The sequence below is a fragment of the Phocoena sinus genome, chromosome 11, assembly GCF_008692025.1.
Source record: "Phocoena sinus isolate mPhoSin1 chromosome 11, mPhoSin1.pri, whole genome shotgun sequence".
Lineage (NCBI taxonomy): Eukaryota > Metazoa > Chordata > Mammalia > Artiodactyla > Phocoenidae > Phocoena > Phocoena sinus.
Genome location: NC_045773.1, coordinates 27,301,008 through 27,325,000, shown reverse-complemented (window position 1 = coordinate 27,325,000; position 23,993 = coordinate 27,301,008). Strand labels below are relative to the sequence as shown.

The following is a 23,993-nucleotide window of genomic DNA, read 5'->3' as shown; positions in this document are numbered from 1 at the left end:
CTTCCACTGTCTGTCCTTAATATAATATTAGAAGAGTGACAGCCTTCCCCGATCCCCTCTTTAAAAAATTGAGGAAGTGCCAAGTCAAGAAATTGTATTTAAATCTCTATCCCTTCCTATGCAAGTCATATTTTCGGGGGGTAGTTTAACCTGAGTATGTGGTAAGTATTTCCTTATCAGTTTACTCACAGGAGACATTAACCAGTGGTCTTTGCTTCCCTTAGAGTCCAAGGTACAGCCTTGGAGTCCAATGATTCAAAAAAGATGGAGAGGGGGAAGGATTTGATTTTTAAAATAAATTAGATTTTCTGGAAAGGTAAGCAGGTGGTTCATCCAGTAGTTACAAAACGATTTATTGTAAGGAAAAAAAAAGAAACTAAGAATGCACACTGCTTGAGCTGTTGCAATCAAAGTTATCTCAGAAGAAACCTATTAAAACACTGTAATATGGGTCATTAGGAGAGCTGCCACAAACCCCTTAAATTTCCACAGTGGGTATGTATGTTTGCTGATAACTAAAAAGATTAGTTTTCATTACTGTGGTTTACCTTAGATCACAAAGTATCGTTTCTCTACAAGACGTGACTGTCAGGCACTGCAAATTGAAGTTAGTTAACACTTCTGTGTAATTTCCAGGGTGAAAATGAGGAAGGTTTGGAAACAGTAGGACTGTATTTTTTTTTTTTTTCCTGATACAAAGCAAACAATTATCAAGCAAAGGGCCAATGCTTGGCCCCTGGGATGCTAGTAACATTTCTTAACACCTGCTGAAACAATGACAAGGTATTAATTTGAAAAACAATGAGGACAACTCAAAGCCACAGTAGTCAACTGTTACACTTTCAAGCAATTTTCAGGTTGTGTGATGGTCCTATAATTGTTGCAGTTTTATGATACGAAACAACAGAGGTTCTCCAATGAGATGCAAGTGATCGCTATCTGTTCTAAACTGGCACCTCTCTTCTCCTCTCCCTTCAGCAGCCACACATCACAGGGCGTTCTCAGTGGGAATGGGGACCCCTACTTGGGGCACTTGAGAAACATTATTATTGTTTCCATTTCTTCCCTGGTGATGCTTGTGGCAGATATAACCCTTTCCTGGACACATGCAGCCATCTTAGAGCTGAGATTCAAAGCCAAATTCAGCAGACCTGTTTGTAACCACAACAGTGATCTACAATAATGGTTATTTTCACCACTCCTTCTCTTTTCACTAAATTACTGTCCTCAAAGGGACATTTCATTTATGTTTTAAAAACCTTGGAAAAAACATCAGTGCGGTTCAGCTCACCCAGGTGAATCTATCTTTTGACTCTTTTTTCTTCATAGCACTCACCAATACCTGACAATGTATTATATATTTATTTGTTTATTGTCTTCTCCCACTAGCACATAAGCTCCATGAATACAGGGACTATATTTGCTCTATTTTCTACTGTGTCCTCAGCATATAAATGAGGACTGGCACATAGTAGGTGCTCAGTAAATATTTGCCAAATGAACAAAATCATGAATGAATAAGCCCCTGTCCCACCTCCTTTTTTAGACTCCTCAGTCACACTACATGGGTTTTTATTGGATCCCCCACACATTGAAGCCTGTGAAAATCATTTCAATTTCTCCGGGCCTTGGTTATACCACCTGTAAAATGGGATTAATAATAGCTCCCCTACTTACCTTCAAGGATTGTTGTGATCGTCAGCTAAAATAATGGAAGTTAAAATGCCTCAAAGGTCATAAATTGCTACACAAACATGAGCCACTATGATTCTTTCCTCCCCCACACGACTTATCACTTCATGACCTTACCTACCTTTGGAACCTACTTTGGAACCAAGAAGAAAGAAAGGGCTTCAGAGAAACCAACGTCAAAATAAAAATGACAAAGTCTCTGCGTGGAAATGTGTTTTCTCAGAGTCCCCTGGTTCCCCACTCACAACCATCTTCCATTTTAACCAGCTTTACGTCCAGTTCTAACAGGTCTGTTTTCCATCCTTTGGGGGACCAGGAAGGGGGATGAGGGGACTTATCTGAAACAGGTGTGTTGATTAAAGCTCTCACTTTTTGAGATACCCTGAGCTTGAGGGAGAAGGCTGCCGAACTGGAGCACCAGACATGTATATTCAGTATCCCCTGAGGTTTGGGGCTATGAAGGGCAGACGCCCCTATACCTTGAGAGGTCCTCAGGGGAGCGGGACCACTGGGGAAAGACACAGTCACAATGGTGATCCTTGATCACAGGGAAAACGTTCAAGGACTGTCAGTTCCCTATCGAAAAAGGCAGGGAAGGCTGTGCAATGCATTCTAAGCAAGTTTTCAACCAAAATGGTTAAAATAAAAACTGTCCACCGACCAACAAGCTAACTTGTAGCTGTAGATGGAAAATATTCTTGACTAAACAACTGATGCTATTAGGTAAATGAAGCTTTATACCACATGGCTATCTAGTCACCACGGGAAAGACTTCAGGTGACGGTGTTTAATCTCTCACAATTCCACTGTTTATTTTAAGTGCGGCTTGGACAGACTGATGGCATAGGACGTAGACGTTAGAAAATAATTAAACAAACAACGACTATATAAATGTCTGTCTAGTTAACTCCATCCATGTGTGGAAGACATTGTTTGTGAAGAAGCCACTTGGTGGCTTGGAAGAAACAGGACATTTTAACTGTAGCTTGCTCCTCCCAGGATATTGCTGAGCTGGAGGAAAACAAATTCAAATTTTCAGCATCTTAAGCAAGCCCTAATTAGGAATGCAAATCTGCTCTGAACTGAAGGGTCGAACACTCCATCTAAGACAAAGAGATATGCTTTGGGGATTATGCAATGTTTTGAATGACCCGGTAACAGCGCTTCTCTCTCTTAGTGTCGAGAATTAAGAGACAAACCTCTGAGGTAACTAAATACTAGTCCCCACAAGGAACTAAACCAATAAACCGTGTGCTAAAAACCTCACAGGGCAACAGAGGTCAACTCAGTCTTCAGAGCTAGAAGAAACTTGAAAGGTGATTTCATCCAATGGTTCTTAAACCTGGCTGCAAATGAGAAGGATGTGGGAAGCTTTAAAGAAAAAACCTGATGCCTAAATAACAAGAACCAAACACACAAACAAAACTGATGTCTAGACCCCATACCCAGAGATTCTACTTTAAGTTGGCAAGCAACCTCAGGCTACTCCTCGTAAAACCTCCCCAGATGTTTCCAATATACAACACCAAGGTCCGGAATCACTGGTTCCCAAGCGTGCACCATCTATCAGAATCAGGTGGAGAGCTGTTCTAGAAAGAGATTTCCAGGCTTTACCCCCAGAACGACTGAATCAGAATCTCTGGAGGCAAGGGGCTGGGAATCTCTATTAAAAAAACCCCCCACAAAAACAAACCAAAAAACCCTTGCACATTCTGGTTTGGGGACCACTGATTTAATAGGTGATATTTGCTGGTGAGCTGGTCAACTGACTCTTCAAAACAAAAACAATGAAACAAAACAGCAAACCTTGATCTGTAGTGCTCGCCAGTTTCTGTGGTGTAAATACGCCCTCCATGGCTGAGTCTGAGCTACCAAAGTGCCCTCACTGAAGGCAGAGTTGGAGAGAAATGTACGCAACTGACTTTTGGGAGCCAGTGCTAGCAGGCTCTATGTATCAGACTGCGAGCACGTGAGTCTTCACGCTCCCATTTACTCGACAGGTGACCTTGACAGCCACTTAACCTCCCTGCGCCTCAGTTTCCTCAGCTGTGACACAGGAAGATCATATTACTCCCTTCATCCATAGGGTTGTTCTGAGACGTAGACGATGACTATTTACTCTATGTGAACAATGTACAGGTAGTACCTGTGTATATTGTACGATCATTTTCTAGAAAACTGTTTATTTGTTAAAACTTATTATAACACCGTCTGTTACAAAAAATACTTTAACGAACTTAATTTTAAAGTTTAGCTTTGTCCCAAGCTGTACTAAGTGGTGAAATCATGGTGAGAGAGCACATTTGATGTGCCGATCGTATTTTTTCTAATACTCACTAAAATAACTTCTCAGTTATCCAAACAGAGATGCTTCTCCGTGCACTAAAGGAAATCATCTTGCAAATGAGGTAGTGTTTAAGAGCATGGTTTAAGTCTCAGCTCTGCTTCTTATCACCTGCGGGATCCTCAGCAAGTCAACCTCTCTGTGCCACAGTATCCTCACCTTAAAGTGGGACTGTTGTGAAGGTTAAGCGTGAAGTACTCTGAACGGCGCCTGGCACACAGTGGCTGCCTTGTAAGGCTTGGCGGCTGTTTCTGTTTCTATGGTATTGTGTATCATCGGTGGGAAATGCACCCCATTTGGGGACATGCTGCATCCTTTTCTTCTGCCTCCCTGGAGGGCCGACACTTGGCTCATTGATTTTTGTTCCCTTTCACCTTGACGTAGAGTCCATTTTTTCCTCATCTTTACAATAAATCTGAGCCTGGCTGGCAGGAAGTAGGTTGAACCAATGAACATTGCCGATACTTGACTTTCTGACCTACCCCAAATAATCTGACCTCCTCAATAATTTCAGCCAGATCATTTTTTTCCCCAAGTATTTGGGTTTTGCCTACCCGGTTGCCTGTTTATATCTCACTGGTGAGATCTCCCCTCTGCTTTGAGGTATAAGAGAAAACAGACTTCAGCTACCAGATCTTCGGGTTGAGGACTAGAATTTCCATTTCTATTACTGTTGAAGCCCAGTGCAGGCCAGGGTGGATGTCAGCAAATTCACCGCCCCCCCCACCCCCCCCTCCGACCCCGTGGAATAGAGCAGAGCATTCCCTCGCCCCTCCCTCAACCCAAGGGCCTTGCTGCTGCTGCTGAAATATCTAGTGAGTGCCAGGTACAGTGCTGAGCATCCCAGATATGGACCATATCATCTGCACAGCAAGTCTGTGACGTGGGTATTATTATCTTTATTTTAAGGATGGAGAACCAGCTCAGAGAATTTGAGTAGTTTGCTCCCTGTGAACTGAAAGTTTCTACTTTGGGGCTTGGGAAGATAAATCACTTAACTTCTCTCCTTGCTCCAGGTATGTGACCTTTTTCTCTTCTCTATTATAAGGACTATCTAGGTGAAGGAGTCGGAGGTCCCCCAATGAGAAGTATTATATAAATTCAAAGCATAATTATTGATTGTACATTCTTTCATTAAACAAACAAAATGTATGCTAAACTCACTCCAATTTTCCATTTTGCCATCCTTTGAGAAATAAGCCAATAAACCATGACACACTTAGCTTCCTGGGGAAATGAATTTAAATGTTAATATAAATCCTTTTAGAAAAAAAACAAATTTTAACAAATAAATATTTGAACAAGGAGGGTACTTAATCACGTTCAGAATGAGAAACCCTCAGTACAAGCCCGTTGGTGGCTGTTGAGATAAGCTCTCTAAATTTAATATTTTATAATAGACTCACACCTCTTTTGTTAGAAATGGAGAAACAGAATCATTTTCTTTTCTCCTTCACTGGAATATATTTAAATCTCTCCAATTCTATTTTGCTAATAGGCAGGGCAAAGTCTGTCTATAAATGTATCCTGATTTATCACAGGTAATCCCACACTCTAGCATTCATGTGTAGAACTTAACCTCAATTTAAATGTAAATTCTGGGCAACTTTGAGTGCTTTATCTGTGAACTTGGAGAGTGCCCTTCATTAACGCGGTCTGCACTAATTATAAGCAGCTTTGTAAGTTTCCCTTAAAACAATTGCAGAATTGACCCCAAAATGAACAAATTCCCAATTTATTTGTTTTAAAAAATTACTGGCACCCTTGTGCAAATTTCTGCCTAAGGCCCTGCTCCCAAGGTGTGCAGGCAGGAGGGGAAGGGAGCTGGATGATAACAGAATGAAATATACCAGAGAAACCAATGAACATGGAAATGAAAGTGAACTGGGTTTACCCTCAAAATAGGATCTCTTTTTCCTGTTGAAGGAAACTACAGTTTCCTACCCTCTTCTCGTCTCAAAACAATTTTACTGTGAAATATTCTTCGCTTCCTTTTGACTATACAGTTTAGTGGCAACTAATGAAAAGAGCACCATCAAAATTCTCACGAAAGCCAAAACACCCACAAAAACATTTTTCAAATACTCACAGGTACATCCACATATTTGGAAGCTGCCTTCACCTAAGGAGGAAAGAAGAGGATGGAAGTGAGGGTGGTGTTTATGTTTAATTGTTCACAGCTCAATGCTGTATCACCATCAGAGTTAAAACAATATGCTGGCAGACGGAGCTGACCAGGAAACACAGAAAGGTACTAAAAAAATAAAATCTGTTTGCTAATTTTTTTTACCCTGCAAGCCAGACCCACTGCTTTGGAGAGAAAGAGAGAGAGGGAGAGGAGAGAGAGGGAGGGAGGGAGGGAGGGAGAAGGAAAGAGAAAAAGACAGCAACATTTTTACTGAGATTCTGTAGTTGGTGTGGGAGATCTGCATTTTCCTCCCTCCCTTCCAAAGGGAGAAAAATGACTGTAGCTAAACCCAGACCATTGAGTGGAGGGCTCACCAGTCTAGAAAAGCAGTTAAGTCCACTGTCACTTCTTGTACCTTGGGGTCTTTGTATAATCTGGCTATAGGTTTGTCCTAATTGAACCTTTGAGTTCTCACTTTCCAGTAACTCTCTTCTAGAGAAGGGGATGTAGCGGGTGGGCACCCTTAACCCAGAGGGAGATGGGTGCCTGTGGGAGGGGGGTTGGGAGGGTACCAGAGCCGTTCAAAACTGTCCCAAGGCTGTTGTTATGTCTCCTGGTTTTAAATAATAAAAAACCCAGAAGGGAAGTGCAGGAAGAGGGTATGACATTTATTCTCAGTTCTGGTGGAGGGAGTGTGGTGGAGTACATACAGTGTTTGAGAGCATGGAATTTGGAGTCAGATCTGGGTTCAAATCCAAGCTCTACGACTTACAAGCTGTGTGACCTTGGACAAGTGACTTCTTCTCTCTGAGCCTCAGTTACCTCATCTGCAAAATGCAGATACCATTAGGTAACTGTTGCAGCAGGTCGACACAAGGGTGAATACACACAGAGTCCTGGGACACAGCAAGCACAGAATAAATGGGGGCTGAGAGGATCGATTCACAAGCAGATCTGGCGGGGCTCTGGGTCCTGTGAGAAGTCAATGAACAGCTGGGTTTGAGGAACAGAAGCTGAGGAGGATGTCTGATATTCTATGCGTTTCATTTTGACTCGGGTCACACACGTTCCACTTAGCACAGGTAAGACCGAGGGGCTACATTAGGGATCAGAGGAGCGTTTTCAGTTTTGTCGGCAAGTACCGAGACTGCGGCGCACACCCAGCACTTAGGATGTCTTTTCGCATCTCAGGTGGGCTGCCTCTTGCCACCTGGCTGAGACCAGTATTGGGAGTCACTACCTCTACCCCCATGTCTCCCAGGAAAGTATCACAGGGGAGTGTTTCTCCCTGTTGCAATTTTCTCAAAGCCACTTTTCAAAATGTCACATCTCAAGAAAAAAGTCAGTGAGCAAATGGGTGGGGTGGAAAGAATCCAGGATTTAGAGTCAAAAGTTTTGTAAGTGATAGAACTAGTTGACCTTGGGTCTCTTCGCCTGGATCGAGTCTCTTCGCCTGGATTTCTCGATTTCTAGAACAAGGTGATACCACTGTGTACTCTGTACGGCTGAGAGCGTGATCAAGTGACAAAATGTACGGGAAAGTGTTTCATAAACTTTAAAGGGCGGAACACACATCAATTAGTTAATTATTGAGAGGACAATGCATTCTATCTCCTGGAATCATCGCCAGCACCCAAGATGATTCCTAGAGTCTCCAGTTACAGAATCTCTCAGAACCCTACCTTTTTTCCCTTTGCAGCACGGATTCCAATTGCAATTCAGTAATTTTGGTGCCATGTCTGTCTCCCATAGAATGTCATGTCTTGTCCCTAGCTGTCTCCCCAGTGACTCACTTGTTACCCGGCTTAGAAAGGGTACTCAGGGAAAATTTGTAGAAGGAAGGAGAAGCAGCTAGTGACCAGTGTCGGCTTCAGGATGGTTGAGGAATAAACAGACCAGATTGAGAAGCCACTGCCCGAGTTAGTCTGAAGGCCAACAGTGTTGCATATAAAGCTGGATGCTTGCAAAGCTTGGTGAGTGAAGGAAACCACTCCAGGCCATTAAGGGGGGGTATGAGGAAAGCTTTCCAGAATTTGCCTAAATAACATTTTACTAAATGATTCTCAACCCGAAATCTTTCCTCTTTATTCCTGTTCTAGAATTTCGTTTGCGCAAGAAGGTGGCTTTCCTTTCAAATCTCCTCTATGTACATTAATATATAACATTTGTATGACGTTTTGCACTTTGCAAAGCACTTTCACGTACTGTTTCTTCTCTAAGCCACCCTGCAAAAGGGTGGCTATTAATTGTTTATCTATTCACTATTGAGAACACTAAAACCCACAGAATTTATTTCATCATGATCTGAGCCAGAAGACAGAGAAGCCTGGACTCACATGAGGGTCTCCCGAGCCCCACTTTTTCCTTTTGAACTCCTGGCCTTTTCACCAGTGGTAGAAAGTATGAGGAATTTAAGCATCAGTGGTCAGGGCAGGTGCTGACAAAACAATTCTTCTCAGCTACAAATTGCCTCCTTCCCTCTGTAGACTTAGTGCTTGGCAGTTGGTAGGAGTTTTGCTACAGCTGAAATGATCAACCTTTAAACACACCCACTCTTACCACCAACATGCAGTTTCAACCCAGAAAATGACACCAGCCGAAGTCTATTCCTTTCAAAGCAGTTTGGGAAGATAAGGCAAGCTCTATGTCATGACGGAAACCATCCCCTCTCCTACACGCACTAGCCTTCAGTTTGTTGGTCTTTTTTTAAATCTGGTAACTGCTGACTTGCATTTAGTCTTATTGATCTTTCTCCCATCCCATAAAAACAGGGAAAAACAGCTCAGAGTAAACTGTGGTCCTATGAGGATTGTATCATTTTTCGGTCCTGGCCATTGAACTTGAAGAAAGATGTTGAGGATACAGGGCAGTCTGGAAGTGTCTTCTACAAGAAAAGTAAAGGAGAAGGCATCTTGCCTGGAAGAGGAAGGGCTAACGGCAAACGAAATGAAAACTTTCACGTGCTTAATCAAGAACCTTCAATGTTGAAGGGTTAAACTTCGTCACGGTGGTTCTAGAGCACAGAATCAGGATGAATGAGTAACGTGACGGGGCCCCAGAAGAAGGTGCGAACAGCTATCTCAGTCTAGCCAGGCACTGGCTATCTCTGGTGATCAAGAACTCCTTGCTGGAAAAAAGAAACCCAAAAAAACCCTCTTTGCCGGAGGAGCTCAAGCAGGACGTATGTAGGATGCTCCGATGTGAGACTTTCCTTATGCGAGAGGTGACCTGTAAGGCTGCTTCCTGGTCTCTGTTGTTCACCTCCGTAAGAGGTAGAAAGCTGTCATCAGTTCTGTTTTTTTTTTTTTTTTTTTTTTTTTTTACAGTATACATGTTGGGATATAGCAGAGTGAATAAACTGACAGCAGAACCAGGATCAGAACTCTGGTCCCTAGAACCCTCTCCTGCCTAATGTCAACAGTGCTACCTTTTTAAGCATCACGTTTCTTTGAAGTATCCATAGGACTGACCATGTTTTTGGCCAGCTATACTCTAAGTAGAGAGGAAGGGCCAGATCCTCCCAACCCACTAAGGGTTTGGAATTATTGCCAAGGGTCAGAAAGTCCAAGCGCACACCAGACACTATGTCTAGATCAAATAAACAACAGACCTTGTAATCTACGCAAGACTATTTCCCATTACATATACATGTTGTTTTGATGAATAAAATACAGATTTCTTTAAAAGCACAACCTGTTTTATAAAATTTTGTCATTATGCGTTTTTTCCCATCAAGGGCTGTCAAAAGTGTGTGGGTTTGTGTGTAATTTTCATTTCTTTTTTAACTTTAAAAGAACTCTTCTTGGTGAAGTGGCTAAAAGGTTGGGCTGAGGATTGGCAGGGTTAGAAGTCGGGCTTTGCCATTTTCTAGCTTGGTGACTTTGACCGAGTTAACTTCTGAGCCTCCTCTGCAAATGGGACAATTACAATGTTTCTCAAAGGAATATGGAGAGGATTGAATGAGGTAATCCATCCAAGGGTACAGAACAGAGCTGGGGACATGGTAAAAGCTAATAAATGTACCTCTTCTTACTGGCAATATCGGCTTCCTGGTGTAGATAAAGCCTCTGCTCCTTAGCTTGGCGGAGCCCACGGGCAATTTCTTGCCATGAAAAGGATGCTGGGATCTCCTCAGGTTACCAGGAGGCATCTGAGCTGGTCTTCAGTCTGGCAAACTTCCTGCCAATTCCATGAACACCGTATGCACTGGACTTCTCTCCAGAACACTGAGGCAGCAGCAAAGACCTCTGCTCCCTCCCTCAGGCTGCCCAAGCCGGGGCATGAGTGAGAGGGCAGTTCCCCAAGCCAGGGTGCTCTGTATACTCAATCGCACATCCCTACTTCTCTCTGGTACAAAGCCAAAGTCCCGGGGCATAGGAGAGAAGGCTGCGGGAGAGGCGTTTGCCCCAGACACCTGGTCTGGCGTCCTTTTTCTGCAGGGACTCAACTGCCCTCAAGGGAGAGACAAGAACTGTAACTTCCTGATCTCCCTGCTTTCTCACCACCCCCTCTGGTGGGACAAAGAATGTCCCTTCTCTAGCAGTATCCATGAACACCCCACCCCCACCCCACGACCAGACAGAGCCAGTTCTGGGAAGGCAGGTTTGAAAAAGAGACACAAACTAGAAGAGTCTGATGGAGACCAAGGGTGAAGGTGGGAAGATGAGCTGTCAGTGAGCAACCTGTTCACGTTTTCATAGGCCTGCAGCAAAGACCGAGTCTTAGGTCCAGGGCACTGCACTAGGGACTGTAGGTAAAGGCAATTGTTTCTTGATTTCTAGTGCCTTCCTTGGATGATGTCTTAATGCACAATCTCTCTAAACACCCAGAATAAGTCATGTCCATCCAACAATTCATAACTGTAAGTTACATTTCTTGAGTGCTTTCGACTTGCCAGGAGATGAGTTAGGAAGATTGCATATGTTATATTTAATCCTCACAACGACCTCTGGAAAAGGGTCCTATTAATAGCCCCATTTTACAGTTGACAAAACTGAGGCTAACAGAAAGGAAGCAATTTGGCTTAAAGTCACACAGCTAATAAGTTATAGCTTTGAACCTCCCATCCCTTAAGCTCCCTATTATTCGGTAAAAAAAAAAAAAAAACAACCTATCAAACCAGTCATATTTAAGTCTTGTTTCTTTGTGTGTGTAGACACAACCTAAAATGGCTTCTCCAGGAAAAATGTCTGAGAGATTTGAATAATTATCTGCACCGACTCAGTCAGGGCAGAAGGTCCAACACAGTTTCTCTGGCTTTGAATGTCCCAGCTAATTACCTCGACCCTCCACCTGACTTAGCGTGTGTAGACAGCCTTAATGGTTACTCTATTGAGCTCCTCCATTATTTTTCAGGTGCCCAAAGGTAATCTTTTCATTGAACACTCACCATTCCAGGATTTTCACAATGCTGATGACTAAGGGATTTTCTTCTGCCTGGTCCTAATAAGGGGACCTGAGTTAATCACTGTGTAGCTTTGATAGGGAGCACGGCGGGGGCTTAAACCACTTCTCTTGCTTCATTAGGGGAAAAAGCAACCCAGGTGCAGACCACGAGGACCTCAGGGTTTGTTACTATTAAATCAATGCACGGACAAGAAAAAAAAAAGTGGATTAGGCCCTCTTTGCAAACAGAAATCTGGTGGGTAAGACGCAAAGATGGAAGAAAAAAGAAGTCTGAACAGATACCACTGCATTAGTGGCTGCCTGAGCTCTCCTTTCTCCCGGTGGTCTCTTAAAAAAAAAAAAAAAAAGACAAAACCCAACCAAGCAAATGATTTATTCTCTGCACAAGCTGACGCCACCCCTGCCTGTTTGACTTCACAAGAACTTGGAGCTGATTCCTCTGTCTTTGCCTACAAACTGCCGACCACACCACTCTTTCAAGGGGCCGGTAACATTTACTTGAGTGTCTGGCTTGTGAAATTTCTGCCGCAAGGAGCATGAGGCTATTTTGCTTCCTTCTCCACTTCCCTAACCCAGGTGATCTTAGAGATCTGGATTTTTTCTTTCTTTTTTTTTTTTTTTTTTTTTTTTTTTTGCTGTACGCGGGCCTCTCACTGTTGTGGCCTCTCCCGCTGCGGAGCACAGGCTCCGGACGCGCAGGCCCAGCGGCCATGGCTCACGGGCCCAGCCGCTCCATGGCATGTGGGATCTTCCCGAGCCGGGGCACGAACCCGTGTCCCCTGCATCGGCAGGCGGACTCTCAACCACTGCGCCACCAGGGAAGCCCTCTTTCTTTTTTTTTTTTGAGAGTTAAGGCAGTTTGGTATGTCAACATGCTACTTCGTACCACCATCATCAGTAAAATGATTTTATTAGTTGAATTTTATCACCTATCACCAGCCTTATGTCTAGAATGTAGGTTCTATGAGGAATAAGAACTTCTTTTTCTCTCCTCACTATCTCCACTGCCTGGTATATAGTAGGGGCTCAATAAAAATGTGTTGACTACCATATATAAAAGAGAGAATCAACGAGGACCTGCTGCAGAGTACAGGGAACTCCACTCGACACTCTGTTACGGCCTATATGGGAAAAGAATCTGAAAAAGAATAGATATATGCATATGTATAACTAAATCACTTTGCTGTACACCTGAAACTAACACAGCATTGTAAATCAACTATACTCCAATATAAAAAGTGTGTTGACAGAATGAACTTCTGAGCATGGTACCCTTTACTCTGTACCCAGGATAAAGGTTTCTAGTGCTTTCTTGAAGCTGTTATTCAAGCTCTGACACTCTTAAAGAATCACTTAAGAAAAGTGTGACCGGGCACTATCAATTCAAAAGGAAATGGCTTTTGTTGCTTCTGTGAGATGAGCTTAAAGGGTCTCTTGTGTCCCTACAGTATGAGTACGGCACAGAGGTAAGAGCTCGAGGCCAGGAGTCAGATACCTGGGCTGGCATCTGGTTTGATCAGCCACCAGTTGTGGGCCAGGCAATTAACTTCTCTAAGCGTCAGTTTCCTTCTTGGAAAATGGAGATAATGACAATATTCCCTCCTCATGGGGTGGTTGTACAGATTATCAATAGAAAAAAGAGATTTCTTAAGGGCTTAAAACGTGCAGGACGCTATTCTAAGCATTTGACTTGTATTAAATTCATTTAGTGCATGCAAAGCATCAGATGAGTCACTGTATGTGAAAACCTTTGCACAGGGCCTGGCACATAGTACGTGTTTAATAAATGTTGCCTATTATTTTTATATTCTCTTTTCCTTTCACGTCCGAAGGGGCTGATTTGATAGTTCAGGTTCCAGGGCACAGGTTGGGCTATGTTTGCTAAAGGGTGGGGTTGTTAAACCTTAAACATCTGCACACTGAGGTATGTGGTTCTGTTTCATGGTTAGAAAGCTTCATGATGTCTGTGACTAATCCTGCTGTAAGAGGCCTGGCCATCTTACTTCCTCTCTTCTTTGCTGGCCCTGTACCAGGTTGTGGTCTGGATTCTCTCTCTATTCTATTTGTCCTTGGATCCTCAGGCCTCAGCTCTTAACAAAGAGATCCCTGGAGACCAGCAGGGCTCCACAGAGTTCTCTGCATTGGAATATGGACCCAAAGCCCACCTCACAATGTGGTAGCTTATTATTTTGCTCCCTGTGTGGGCATGCCACTCCCACTGAGAAGTGGGGTCTATTATTCCTCCATCCCCCTTGAGCCTGGGCTGGCCCGTGACTGCCGTGACTAAGAGAGTATGATGGAGGTGACGCCATATCAGCCCTGAGCCTAATCTTGGAGAGGGCCAGCAGCTTTGCTTCTTCACCCTTGAAAGCCAGCTGCCACTAAGTGCAGCTGTGCCGAGACTGCCATGCCATCTGAAGCCCAAGGCACGTGGAGAAGCTCAGCTGGATGAGACCCCATATGGGGGAGAAATAGGCACATGGAGACACATCAAGCTATCAGACATTCAGCCCCAGTCCAGCCAAGCAAGTGACCCCTGTCAGTGCAACATGGAACCAAAGAATCCCCTAGCCAAGCTCTTCCCAGATTTCTGACCCACAAAATCGTACACAAAATAAACAGATCGTTTTGAGCCACTAACTTTGCCACAGTGTGTTATGCAGCAATAGATAACCAAGATATTCAAGAAGGTGTCACTTGGTCTCCTATTTCCCCAATTTTATCCATTGCATGTATTTTCCTGGAGGATGCTGTGGGGAGGTCACTGATGGTCTAGGACAGGATTTGGGCATTCCTGGGTCTCCTGGCTATAAAAGGAGACCAGCTGATCTTCACCTGATTCTCAATGATATTTACTGAGCATGTATGTATGGGGCACTGAGCTAGACACCTCATGTATAACTAACTCAATTAGTCATTCCTGTAGAACATCAGAAGGCTCATTTCACCATCCCCGCTTCACAGATGAGGACACTGAGGTTCAGAGAGGTTAAGCAAATCTCTAGAGGTAAACCAGTAAGTGTCCAAGCCCAGGTCTGGTTATTAAGTGCAGAGTCCTTTCAGGACATCAAGTTGCTGATGTTGTGAAAATGATGTGTCATTCTAAAGCTATTTCTTACCTAATAATCACCTGGGATCTGGGAGAAGGCGAGCCGGCTTGTGGGACGTACAGGGACTTTGGGTCAGACAGAGCTTTGTTGGAATTATGCTCCATCACTTACTAGTTAGATGAACTTAGGAAAAAATTTTAAGCTCCCACAGCTTCTATAATCTCATCTGCAAAATGAGGGTTACAACAATATCTTCTTTAGGAGGTTCATGTGAGGCTGAACAGGTTGACATCATGTTAAGTGCTCAGTGCAATGTCTGGTACCTAGTAAGAGCTCAGGAAGTATTACCTAATATTGTTACTAGTGTTTCAGTCACTTGTCGTCACCTGTGAGTTGACTGTACCAAGTGTGTTCCCATCTATAGTTTATAGACTAGAAAAAAGGCTTGGCAAACTCTGGCCTGTGGGTCAAATCTAGCCTGCTGCCTGTTTTTGTGTGGCTCATGAGCTAAGAATGGTTTTCACATTTTTTAAATGAAGGAAAATCGAAAGAAGAATCACATTTCCTGACATGTGAACATTACAGGAAATTGACATTTCCATGTCCATCAATAAAGTTTTATTGGAAAACAGTCATGCCTATTCATTTACATCTTGTCGATAGCTGCTTTCACGCTACAAGGGAGGAGGCTGAGTCTCTGTGACAGAGACTAATGAGGCTTGTAAAGTGAAAAATATTTACTATCTGCCTGTTTCCAGAAAAAAATTTTCTGACCTCTGGACTAGAGGAGGAGCCATTGGGGTGGGGGGTAGGGGAAGAATCATAAAATGTAAATTTCTAATCTTAATATGACCATTAGCTAGTTGACTGACTACTTGTCTAACCTGTTGGCCTCCTGTCCTTACCTATTATAATAGGGCACAGAGCTAAATGTTTTCCCCTGATTCCTTCCAGAAGTACGACTCTTAGATGGTGTATGAGGCAGGTGCTAGGAAGAATGTGGAACAGGAAACACTTCCCACACCTTGAAAGGTTTATAAATACTCTAGCAGTAAAACAAAAGGCTATTAATATCTTAGTATTAATAAGAGCTCTGGAAATGAGGCTCCAGGAAAAATTATAGTGGCAGGGAAAAGGAAAAAACAATAGAGGTAAAGACCATTCACACAGGTACCAGACAATGTAGCAGGGACCAGTGGGTAGACTTGGCGATGAAATATCAGGATTACAACAGGCAGCATGTGTTACTCATTTACCCTGTGCCAGGCACTGTTTGCACTGTTTCTTATGAACCACCTCCTTTAATATTCCCAGTACCTTCGAGATGCAGCCTCATCATCTGTACCTCTCTGTGCTGTTGTGAGGATTAACGAAGACGATACACATACAGGGGCAGAATAAAGGACATGGCAAGTCCTCAGTACGTGCTAGCTGCTATTACTACTGTTGGAATTGCACGCCAAAGGAACAGCCTTTCTATTCTACTGGCAAAATCAGCTCATTTGCCCTGAGTGCCTACGTTTGCCCATATTTTCCCTCAACCTCCAGTTTTCATGCTCTTTTTTTTTTGCGGTACGCGGGCCTCTCACTCTTGCAGCCTCTCCCGTCGCGGAGCACAGGCTCCGGACGCGCAGGCTCAGCGGCCATGGCTCACGGCCCTAGCCGCTCCGCGCATGTGGGATCCTCCCAGACCGGGGAACGAACCCGTGTCCCCCGCATCGGCAGGCGGACTCTCAACCACTGCGCCGCCAGGGAAGCCCCATGCTCTTTTTGTGGCAGAAATGGAATGGGCAGGGTTCTATCTAAATGCACATAGCTCCAATGATAAGCATCGCTCAGGCCAGTAACATGGGAGAACCACGAGCACAGCATTCGTCAGCAGAATGGAAATACCCGAAAAAGGATGCGGTCATTTCTCATGGGGATTAGAAGAAGTGCAGGGAAATGGTTGAGAGCACAGACTCTGGGGTTGGTTGGTGTAGGGCCAAATTCTAGATCCAACACTTACTAGACAATTGACTTCACTTTTCCATGCCTTACTTTCCTCATCTATAAAATGGGGATAATAGCACTCTTCATAGAGTTGCTGGGTTACTAAGCGAATTTCTAGAATAGTTCCTGGGGCATAGTAAGTAAGAACTATGTGTCAGCTATTAGCATCATTTCTGCTGGAAAATCAAGTTGCTTTAGGTAGTTAGGCTTGTATATTAAGCTTGGTCTGGCACTATCGGACAGCTACAAGTGACTATATTTAAATAAACGAAAACAAAATGCGATTAAAAATCCAACTTTTTAGTTGAACTAGTCACATTTCAAGTACAGGTGGCTGGTGGCTACTGTATTAGACAGTTCAGATATAGAAAATCTCCATCACTAGAGAAAGTTCTATTGGACAGCACTGGTCTAGACTCAAGAGACATTCGTAAATATAGGTTATTACATTTTTCAGTGATAAGAGTGAAGAGGTGTGTCATTCAGTTCCCACGTTAGAACAAGAGATCAGCTGGAAGCAGCAGCAGGGGAAGGAAAAGGACATGGGTGTCAAGAGCATCGTCTTGTGGATGAAACAAGAACTAAAGGTGGATGGGTACTATGTAAAGTGACTGGTAATACTGACGTAACTGTAACAGGATGGGGGGTGGAAAGTGGAGAGGGCAAAGTGAGTATCTATTGTACTACAGCAGGGAGGTAAATCATCTCTATGATCAATAAACATAGAAACTGCAGTATAAGAACAGTGCTTAGAGCTAGGAAGATAAAAGCAAACTTGTTTGCAAGGGTCCCTTCTGGGGTAAGGGATGGAGGATGGAAAGGGATGCAACAGAGAACTGTTGCTTTTTAAAAAAATAATTATTGTGTTTCTGTACTAGTTCACATTTTAACCACGTATGTATATTTCTTTCGTAAAAAGTTATTGCAAAAAGAACAAAACAGGGCCTTCCCTGGTGGCGCAGTGGTTGAGAGTCCGCCTGCCGATGCAGGGGACATGGGTTCGTGCCCCGGTCCGGGAAGATCCCACATGCCGCGGAGCAGCTGGGCCAGTGAGCCATGGCCGCTGAGCCTGCACGTCCGGAGCCTGTGCTCCGCAACGGGAGAGGCCAGAACAGTGAGAGGCCCGCGTACCGCAAAAAAAAAAAAAAAAAAAAGAACAAAACAAGTGGTAGAATTTTCAGCATTCGAGCATTTGCGGGAAGAATGTATCTTCTCCAGGGTAACTTCTTCAAGGTTTTTGCGTGACTGAAATCATGATTCTGAGAAGCAAGATGTAGCAAACCACCTCCCGCTCCCCAATACATAATCTGGATGCTCTAAGTGCATCTTGGGAAGAGGAATAAACGGTAAGTGCCAACCAAGGGGCTGACGGCTTGGGGGAGACAGAATGTGCCAGTGGGTGGATGTACTGGGACTGTGTGTGCAGGTGAGCAGTTGAGCAAACCTCGGTGGCTCTTGCCTGGGGCCAAGTAACAATTACAGTGAAAGCCCTTTCCAACAATTTCTGAAAAACACAACCCTTGAAGTAGATCTGGAGTCACAGACAGTGTGACGGATTCCCAGAGCTCTGCCACCAGAGGGGCTGAAATGTTTTCGATGCTTGCTGAAGATCAAGGGTGTTTCAGGCCAACTGTGAAATGCTGTGCCCGTGTCAGCACCGTGTACATGCGGCATAGATGCACATTCACTGTGAGGCCATCTTCCCTTGCTTTCCTTTTTAGGAGGGCCAGATTTTATAAATACTGTTTTTACAGATGTAGGAACTGTGATACCAAAAATTTTTTATGGGTGGGTCATCAGATGGTCATTGCTCAGAAAGATAATCTCTGGCTTTGAAAATGTGATTCATATTTGAAAGAGTTAAGCATCAAAATGTTTTAAAATAAAATTTCTCTAAATTGCCTATAAATGAAACCAGGGTTTGTTTTCTTTTTTTTTTTTTCGGATAATAGAAAGAGAATATTGGATTCTAAGTCTGGACTCTCACTACTGTTCCTGCAATGACTGCCTATATGAACTTTGGAACAGCAATTGTTTAGTTTTCTCATAGACAACATAGAAATAATTAATACCTGATATATAGTCATATATAAAAATATGGATGCATTTACCAATGACTAAATGCCTGATTTACACTAACTTATTTAACTCTTTTAAGAACTCGTCTCCTCATTTTACAAATGAAGGAACTGTGTCTCAGAGAAGTTAAGTTTCTTCCCCCAGGGAACACAGCTAAGAAGGGGTAGAACTAGGATTTGAACCCGAATGGATCTGACTTCAAAGGATTCACTACTGCATTATGCCTTCTCCTACCCTGCCCTACCTTTTTCACAAGATAATTTACTAAAGTCTGAAGATAAAATCCAGACAATGGCCTATGGATGTACTTTGAAAAGCAAAAAGAGTTACATTATGATTTTATTCACCGATTACCACAAGACCTCACATGTAATGACTGATGTAACCATCGTTGATATTCTGAAATGACCTCTGAGGACCACCGTAGAGCTTCAGAGGGGCTAGGGAAAGGTGGGAGAGAGCCCAGGCTTTCCTGGAAAGCATCCTTAGGCAAGAACGTGAGTTGCAGGGCTGCTGGTTGATTGCACGGCTTCTGTGTATGTTCATAAATATTGATTGTGATTAAACTATTATCATAGTAATGAGGGTAATAATACCTCCTCCAGCCCATCCCACCGCACTACTCAAAGTCCCCACCTTTCATTAAACAAAGAGCTGCTGGCACTGCTGGGGAGTTGGGCAAGAGGCAGGGAAATGATCTCTATTAAGCAAAAGCGTTCTGTTCCACGCGCTGATTAGGAGCTGCAGCCTCATTAACAAGGAGAATTGTTCTCGTCTCCTGTTGCTCAGGGTACTGTGCTCCGAGACTGGGTCCAGGAAGTGTATGTTCTCATCTCTCTTCACCCCCCTGGGGCTTCCGAACAGATGCCTGATTGAAGTAGACCTGTTTTTCCTTCCACTCTCCCTCATTTCTGTCCCAACACTTGATTCCCAGAGAGGATTTCTGCAAGGCTCAAGGGCTCCTCCAAACCTACCGTTTTAATGCTGCTGAGATTTAACACTGGTTGCATGCCTATTATTTGGCTGGCACGAGGCTAAGTGATTTATTAGTAATTAACCCTCACGGGGGGGGGGGGGCATGATGATTATCACCATTTACAGATGAGGAAACTGAGGCTCAGAGAGGTTTAGTGACTTCCTGCAAGACCCAAAGCTGGCAGCACCATGAAGTTGGTATGTGAATGTGGGTCTGTTGGACTCCAGGGTTTGTACCCTCTCAAGGATGCTGAGCTGCTCTTCCACGCTTATTTACACGGCATCCTCTCATTTTAGGAGAAACTCGGAAGGGCAAATTGGAAAGTTTAATTTTGTAAGATCTCGAAGCAGGCATGAAGGCTTATTTTTACTTGATTATAAGTGGAGGTGGGGGGGCAGGTGCTTTGCCCACCTCTGGCATTTTTTGGTTTTGTTTTGCCTTACAAACGTCTCTCAGCACTAATAAGCCCAATCGAACGCAAGCTGGAAGAGACCTAGGACCATGTCTTACTCGTGCCCCTGCTTCCGCATGGTCTGGGTGCGAAGCCGACGAGGCTTGTACCGTCATTACTGAACATTAACGTTTCTGCACGAAGGGACCACCTGTCAGCCCTGCTGCCCTCCTCTTCTCCCCACAGCTGCCTCAGCCTGAACTCGAGGGTATAGATTGTTTACATCACCGTTGCCAGTGACAACTTGTCTCTTGTAGCCAGCCTAGATCTGCTACGGAGTGGAGAGGTTTCTTTTTTTTTTTTTCCTTCTCCCCCCACCCCCACCCCGCTCAGCTCAGGTAAAGGGTGGGGAAAACAAACACATGGATTGGATAGGAGGTCTGGGTTCTGTGACAAAACGAGTGGTTCAAGTCATTTTCCTTCCCTGGCCTCAGTTTACACAGCTGCAAAATGGGGTGACTAGAATGTATCACAACTTCCCGAACTTCCGGCATCAATACCACCTTCCCCATTTGGGCTATTGCCCATGTGCCATCTGTACTCTATTTACTTATTTACTTAATATTTTCCTTTAAATTGGCTCTCTTTTAAAAACTACTTAATTATAAAAAGAAACTTGGTGTCACTACTATACATGGAAACTAAATATCACTCTCAATAAGAGAAGCATAAAAATAAATACAACTTAAATATTAGGTTGACATTATGGAAAAACCCGGGCGAACTTTTTGGCCAACCCAATGCAGCGACATTATTACTTCCTAGGTAGGCAGGGTCGCCTGCGGCGGGTCCAGAGCCTGAGGCCTGCTCACTGTCCCGCTTTCTCTTTATTAGACATGAAGATGTGAAATTTTAGAGAAGTGTGAGAGGAAGATAAGCCCTCAAACGAAACTTTCTCCTTGATAGAAGGATAAGGAAGAAAATAAAATTTAAAAATAACCCTCTCGGGCTTCCCTGGTGGCGCAGTGGTTAAGAATCCACCTTCCAATGCAGGGGACACGGGTTCGAGCCCTGGTCCGGGAAGATCCCACATGCCGCGGAGCAACTAAGCCCGTGAGCCGCAACTGCTGAGCCTGAGCTCTAGAGCCTGCAAGCCACAACTACTAAGCCTGTGCTGTAGAGCCTGTGAGCCACAACTACTGAGCCCACGTGCCACAACTACTGAAGCCCACACGCCTAGAGCCCGTGCTCCACAACAAGAGAAGCCACCGCAATGAGAAGCCCGCGCACCGCAACGAAGAGTAGCCCCCGCACGCCACAACTAGAGAAAGCCCGAGCGCAGCAACAAAGACCCAACGCAGCCAAAAATAAATAAAATTAAAAAAAAATAACCCTCTCACAATTTGATTGGTTCTATTTAATACTGAGTTGTTGCCGCATCTAACATTGTCTCAGGTAACGTGTGGTATATATATCCCATGCTTAGAAAACACTCAGTGATATGCTAGGAAAAAGGCTGTCAAAAAGAAGGAGAAGGAGAGGAGGAAGGGGAAGAAGAAGGAGAAGCAACAGCCTTGTTTAGGCAGAGTTTGCCAATTTCCACGGTGCAAATACTTTGACTCTGGTCAATTTTAAGCTACCAACAGGACATCACTAAATCTGGACATGAAAAGAGTTGCAAAGAATTGGCTCTGAACAGCAGGTAGGAACTGAGCACATCACTGGAAACCCTGGACCAGAAAATTTCCAAAGTTGCTTCTGTTGTATGTACTCTAGATAGTAACTTCCAGAAAACAGAGATAAGGTCTTTTTTTTTTTTTTTTTTTTTCTAAAAAGTCTTTCCCCATCTACAGCTCTAGCTCAATAATTTACAGAGAGCAGTCATTTAAAAGATGGTGGCTGATTAACTGATTCTAATACTCAGTGGTATAACCACAGGAACGACCACAACCATAACGGTATTAAAACAAGTATTGAATGCTTATCCCATTCCAGGTATATAATATTTTTCTCACTTATTTCTAACAATACCACATAATATAGGTCTCATTATTATTCCCAGTTTATAGGTCAGTAAACTAAGGTAAGAAGTCAATTAATCTGTCCAAGATTATACCCTGGTAAGCGGCAGAACTGGAAAAGCAAGTAACCTTGGTGCATGTTGAAATAAACCTGGTTCAATTTAACATATGCTTGGAAAATGGGACCTTCAATTCTGGTAAAACATCTATTTTGATTAATAGAGAGGTATTCTAGAGACTACGTATGCATGCAAAGTTCTTGAAGAATTAAAGCATGAAGTGCTAAAAGCACGCTAAACAACGGAAAATGTCTTTGATGAATCAAATTTTTGAACATGAGAATGTGCTGAAATAGAAGTTGTAAGAGAGTTTTGGTTGATCCTGTTACGGATAATAGTTTGGGTTGCTTAGGAGAAATGATACTATGCTAAGGACTGAACCAGTGAGAAAATTGTTGGTTAAAAGCACTAGGGTCATTTAAACCTTCCGACAGGTTTAAGTTGAAGGAAGGTTAAGAATGGCTATTTATGGGGCCCTCACAACATGGCAGGTACCAATTGGCAAGGCCAATGCTCTCTTTGTATCTATTTGTCCCCTCGACTCCCTGAAGCAGGTATTAGCGTCCCCACTCTAGAGTTGAAGAAATGGACTCACAAATGCTCGATAATGTGCTCACGTGTCTGTAAGTCTGGGCTTCACAATCACATCTCTCCCTCTACCTTTCGGGTGATAAGCTTCCCACTGCATGTGGCTCGGAGGTCAGGTCAGAATCTCTATCTTTTAATTTCGGAACAATTATTTCCCGTTTGAAGACGTGTACATGTTCGTTAGGTATTTCTTTCATAGCCGACACTTCTATGACCCTGTAGTTCAGCGCCTCACAGTCTAAAGAAAATACTGTGTCTGTCTTACGTTCATTTTGAATGACATTTATATGTTTGCTAAAGAATATTAAGGGAAATGGTTGACTTTGGATGCTTTTTTTTTTTCTCTTCCTTCTGAAAGCTTCTGAAGCGTTGCCTTGGACAGCAGGTATGTTAATTGTCAGCTGTGTTTTCAAGGCATGAACTGGAAAGAAAGATGATGTCCTACTAGGTGATAAAATTATCTGTCATAGATCCCAAAGTGGATGTCAAGTTCTGAAAAACTGGGGAGCGGCTGATGAAAGAAGTTTGTAGAAGACATGGCAGATCAGTGCTTTATAGTTCTTGAGCGTTTCAGGGTCCGGTGTTTTTGTTTGGTCCATGTGAACAAAATACATTAGATGAGATAAGTCTTGCCTTCCACTGGTGGCTTGAAGCTTCAAAATTAGAAGACCACAAACCCAACGCCAGCTTGCAGCAATCTCAGAAGCTGTGTGACTCTAGACACATTACTCAACTTCCCTCATCTGTAAAGTGGGGATAATCATCGTATCTATTACAGAGGCTGATTGTGAGGATCCGATGAGAAAACGCATGTAAATCACTTAGCACAGTAGCCGGCACATAGTATGTTCAATAAATGTAAGTGTTTACTACCATGCTTGGTGCTTCTGTCCAAGGCAGGCACCTTCACTCTGAAGTGTAGAAGCCAAATGACTTGAATCACATGACTTCAGCATCTGATAATTTGATGAGGTTACCCTCTGAGGGTGAACCAAGACCTCTCTGTCTACACCGCCATCACTAGCCCACACTATAAAAAGCCATTTCTCCCATGCTGGGCATTCCCTGAGGCCACAGCAAAAATGGAACACCGTCAGAAACAACACTAACAAATCACTATCAACACCCACCCGACTCTACCATTTGAACTGCCTCCTGACCAAAATGTTCTGTGGACAGAAGTGAATTCCCTTGATCCAGTTCTGGCCTTGGACCAAGGTGGCAGTCTTGTTCTCTGGTCTGTTATCAAGAGCTCTGCACCGGGACT

At 43.6% G+C, this 23,993-nt stretch overlaps 1 protein-coding gene across 2 annotated transcripts in view; it reads right to left on the bottom strand.

Moving 5' to 3' along the window:
- CADPS (calcium dependent secretion activator) overlaps positions 1-23,993 on the bottom strand; it is a 478,794-nt gene that overhangs the window by 40,404 nt on the left and 414,397 nt on the right. For both annotated transcript variants that reach the window (XM_032650169.1, XM_032650170.1), the window contains one exon: positions 6,126-6,158. In XM_032650169.1, coding sequence (XP_032506060.1) covers positions 6,126-6,158 — 33 coding nt within the window. The remainder of the gene's footprint in view (positions 1-6,125; positions 6,159-23,993) is intronic.